This window comes from Perkinsus marinus (assembly GCF_000006405.1).
Source record: "Perkinsus marinus ATCC 50983 genomic scaffold scf_1104296928804, whole genome shotgun sequence".
Taxonomy (NCBI): domain Eukaryota; phylum Perkinsozoa; order Perkinsida; family Perkinsidae; genus Perkinsus; species Perkinsus marinus.
In genome coordinates this window covers 1-3,371 of record NW_003216705.1, presented here as the reverse complement: position 1 = coordinate 3,371, position 3,371 = coordinate 1, and the positions used below count along the sequence as shown (strand labels likewise).

At 53.1% G+C, this 3,371-nt stretch overlaps 2 protein-coding genes across 2 annotated transcripts; both read right to left on the bottom strand.

Moving 5' to 3' along the window:
* Positions 1-1,092: 1,092 nt before the first annotated feature.
* Pmar_PMAR001304 (hypothetical protein) lies at positions 1,093-1,437 on the bottom strand (the record flags this gene model as incomplete). Its single annotated transcript, XM_002788158.1, has 2 exons — positions 1,093-1,236; positions 1,279-1,437. 2 exons carry the CDS (start codon positions 1,435-1,437, stop codon positions 1,093-1,095), a joined length of 303 nt encoding a protein of 100 aa, XP_002788204.1.
* A 1,027-nt stretch (positions 1,438-2,464) lies between these two features.
* Pmar_PMAR001303 (hypothetical protein) lies at positions 2,465-3,352 on the bottom strand (the record flags this gene model as incomplete). The annotated part of the gene is made up of 1 exon (XM_002788157.1): positions 2,465-3,352. The coding sequence occupies one exon, from the start codon at positions 3,350-3,352 to the stop codon at positions 2,465-2,467; it is 888 nt and encodes a 295-aa protein (XP_002788203.1).
* Positions 3,353-3,371: the final 19 nt, after the last annotated feature.

Sequence of the window (3,371 nt, the reverse complement as noted above, 5' to 3'; positions counted from 1 at the left end):
ATCAGATCGCGATATTGTGCTCGGCCCCATAGAAATACCCCAGACCAAACGATCGGCTCGCCTCCACTCTTACGGTAGCGCAGGTGGGACCATCCCGGACCAGCGAGCCGATAGTGTAGCCATAGGAGGTGGACAACAATCGAGTTGCATAAGCGGACTCGACACCGACGATCAGGTGCGGCCCACCGAAGCAATACGCCATAGAATGCCTCAGGCAACTCTTGATAAAGGACCTAGAAACCCAGTCATAAAGCCTAAGCCACTAGCTCACGAGATCATAGGCAGATGCAGTAGCGTCTTGGACTAGGCATATTCGATGAACCCTGGACTCCCAGATCTTTAAACTCCACAGTCTCCACTTACTGTGTGTAGTTATATCCGTTGGTGGTGCCCAGTAACACAGCAGAGGCCCCAAGCAGGTGGCAATTCCGTACCACGCTAGCTACAACTCCTGGATTTCTGACAACAGGGACTACATCAACTCATCATCGAGCACTCACTCTGCGTCGTTCATAAGGATCAGCGTGTGTGGTTGAATCCCAGAGTCGCCTCCACGGAGCACATCAGAAAGAGGAACGTTAGTGTACTTGTCGGTCCAAGCCGAGAAGCGCCGTCGAGCGCGCGAACCGCCCATCCGGAAGCCGACCTCACGAGCAAACATTGCGAGACAGGCAAACGGCTGAAGGAACCGCTCTGCGACGTCTACACCGCTGGTCCTATCTAGATCTAACAGGAGCTTATGCTCGACCTCAACCACGTCACTGGTGGCAAAAATTTCACTCCGAACGGCAAGACTAGAGAGTTCACTCCCCAGCCCGTAGGTCTCTTGCTATTCCTTCGGTAGATAACTCTATATCGGGGAAGTGACAGAAACCATGCATAAGACCGCCGACACAGTGAGACCTGATAAGACAGCTCATCATGAGACAGAAGCACACGTCGGGGGGATAGTGACCGGTCTGGGCCAACTCCTTGTAATCTTGAACCGCTCAAAAAGAGCTAATGTAACAGCACAACCGACGTTGTAGCTGAAGTGACGGTATGGCAAGGCTGGGACCTGAGGAGACTGATAACTTAGAGGCTTGGAAAGACCTAGGGCACCTCGCATAAAACATCAGCCTTGTACAGTAGATCATCCGCTCGCCTCTGACTTTCCCCGCCAGTAATCAGAAGCAACCTGGGAGCCTCTAGGAACTTGCTAGTCGTCTGTGACCGAGTCAAGTCGTAACGGGGGATCTGAACTCCACAAGAACGTCCGAGACATGACGAAGTCACTACCTGGCAACTGTCATCAGTGATGTAGCCGTCACCTAGGATGCACACTGTGTAACCGAGACGCATCTTCAGCTCCTCCACAGCAGCGAGGATATCACAGCTCGGCACCACAGGACAGCCCCCACGCTTATAACACATCGACATTCGCAGCGAAGACCTCATCCACGCCCTAATACATAGATAGCACACACACAGTGTTGACGAGAGCCTCACTTTGACTGGTGCTCACTAACCCCTGTACAGCTGCCGAACAACACACCAGAAACGCCGAGGAGGTAACTGTGCCGCAAAATGCTGCCTGCGTTGCTAGAAAACCTATGGCGGTCTTTGGGGGGAGTTTCGGCTGACATACTGTAGGAATTACTCTATGGAGTCAGCCATGACCAGAGTGTGTGGCATTGGGCCTTCCCTGGCGAGGAGACTGGCCAGAGATGGATACAAGAACGGTGCACTCCACGTTGTGAACGTCCTTTTAGCAGGAGAAATGAGCATTTACAGTTGAAGCATGAACAACTGTTGAGTGTAGCTGCGAATGCATAGTATCAACCTAAGGACTGATTACTGTTAGCGTCAGAGTAACTCCATGGACTCGCCACTACTGCTGCTGGCGTCATTCCCACTCGGATCAACAGCACCTCTCATCGCGGCCCCGGTGACCATGGTGCAGTGTGGGCCCAACACTGTGGGGAAATGCGTATTATCACCAATACATTATCCAATATGTATTGGTGATAATATGGGAATTCTGAGGAAATTTCTGGGAATTCTTGTGGGTTTTTTACACTTCTACGGTAGAAGCTCAGTACGAATTCGGGTAGAAATTCTACCCGACTCCGTAAGTAGACTCCTGAGCTCAGCTGAGGGAAGCGGGCATATACTCCAACACCGGCATAGTGTGTCAGACCCGAGTGTCTCAAATAAGCTAAGGAACACAGCGGCCAACGGCCGCTCGGAATAGCTTGACCGCGACGCGGGACAAGCCGACATGCTAACGCGATCAACTCTTTTCCCCAGACTTCTTCTGCGCAACATATAGCGTGCTCTTGCAGGGATAAACTATCACTAATCGTATATAATCGACTCGAGTTGAGTCAGGGGCCAAGACGGTACACCCAATGGTATAAAAAAAGGTCGTCAGCGAGATGGTGGCACATCCGGGCCTCAACGGACCACGGGAGCGTCCAACCGATCAGACCTCAGCAGGGGGTAGAGGAGCACCAGCAGCCGAGGTTCCAGAGCCATGTGGTTCACCTCGCCGTCTCAACGCTGCATGAGCCGCGGCTCGCTTGCTCACAAGAACATCAGGCATATGACTCGTGCTTCCAGTGACCGACAGCAACTTAGCTGGCGAACGGTAGAGTGTGACAACTTCGTAGTAGAGCACACGTTCAGCCTCTAGTGAGTGGCGCATACGAGCGATCTGGACTCCTTGACAGAGCTGGAGGAGATACGTTACCGATGGGAGCTCCTCAAACATGATACGTTTACTGCTGTCTTGGATGACCAGCCTGAAGAAGCGTCCTATAGTGAGCACCACGCCCACATAGAGGCTGATGACGCTGAGAGTCGACGATGCCGATGCACCTCCTCCAGCACTGGGCGGCACCGCCCTCTCACTGACCACCGCCAATGTGGGGTTCTCAGCCAGAGACCACCATATCTGAGAGTCCTCCTCTTCAACCTTCAACGATACGTTGGTGAACTGGCGGAATGACCCTGGAGGGCTTGCCCATGGGCCATTCAGATAAAGCGCCCTAGGTAAGAGCCCATCTATATGTAGCTGGCTACCGTTCACCAAGGCCATCGCATCCAGAAGCTGCTGTGCCGGCTCCACTGACTGCACGCAATGATAGCCCGAGGACCGTACACTGCCAGGTTGGGAGTGACCAAACTCCCAAGTCACACAGAACGTCGCATTGACCTCCCCATCAGGTGTCTGGTTGGCCTGAATATAGTCTCTGATCTGTCGACGAAGTGGTGGACTCGGTTGCCATAGCTCATCGGCAGCCTTCGGCAATGTAGCATTCTGGAGGTCAGCACTCTGCATGGCTGTATAAGAGACCAACTCTTCGGGCATGAGGGGGTACTCCGATGCC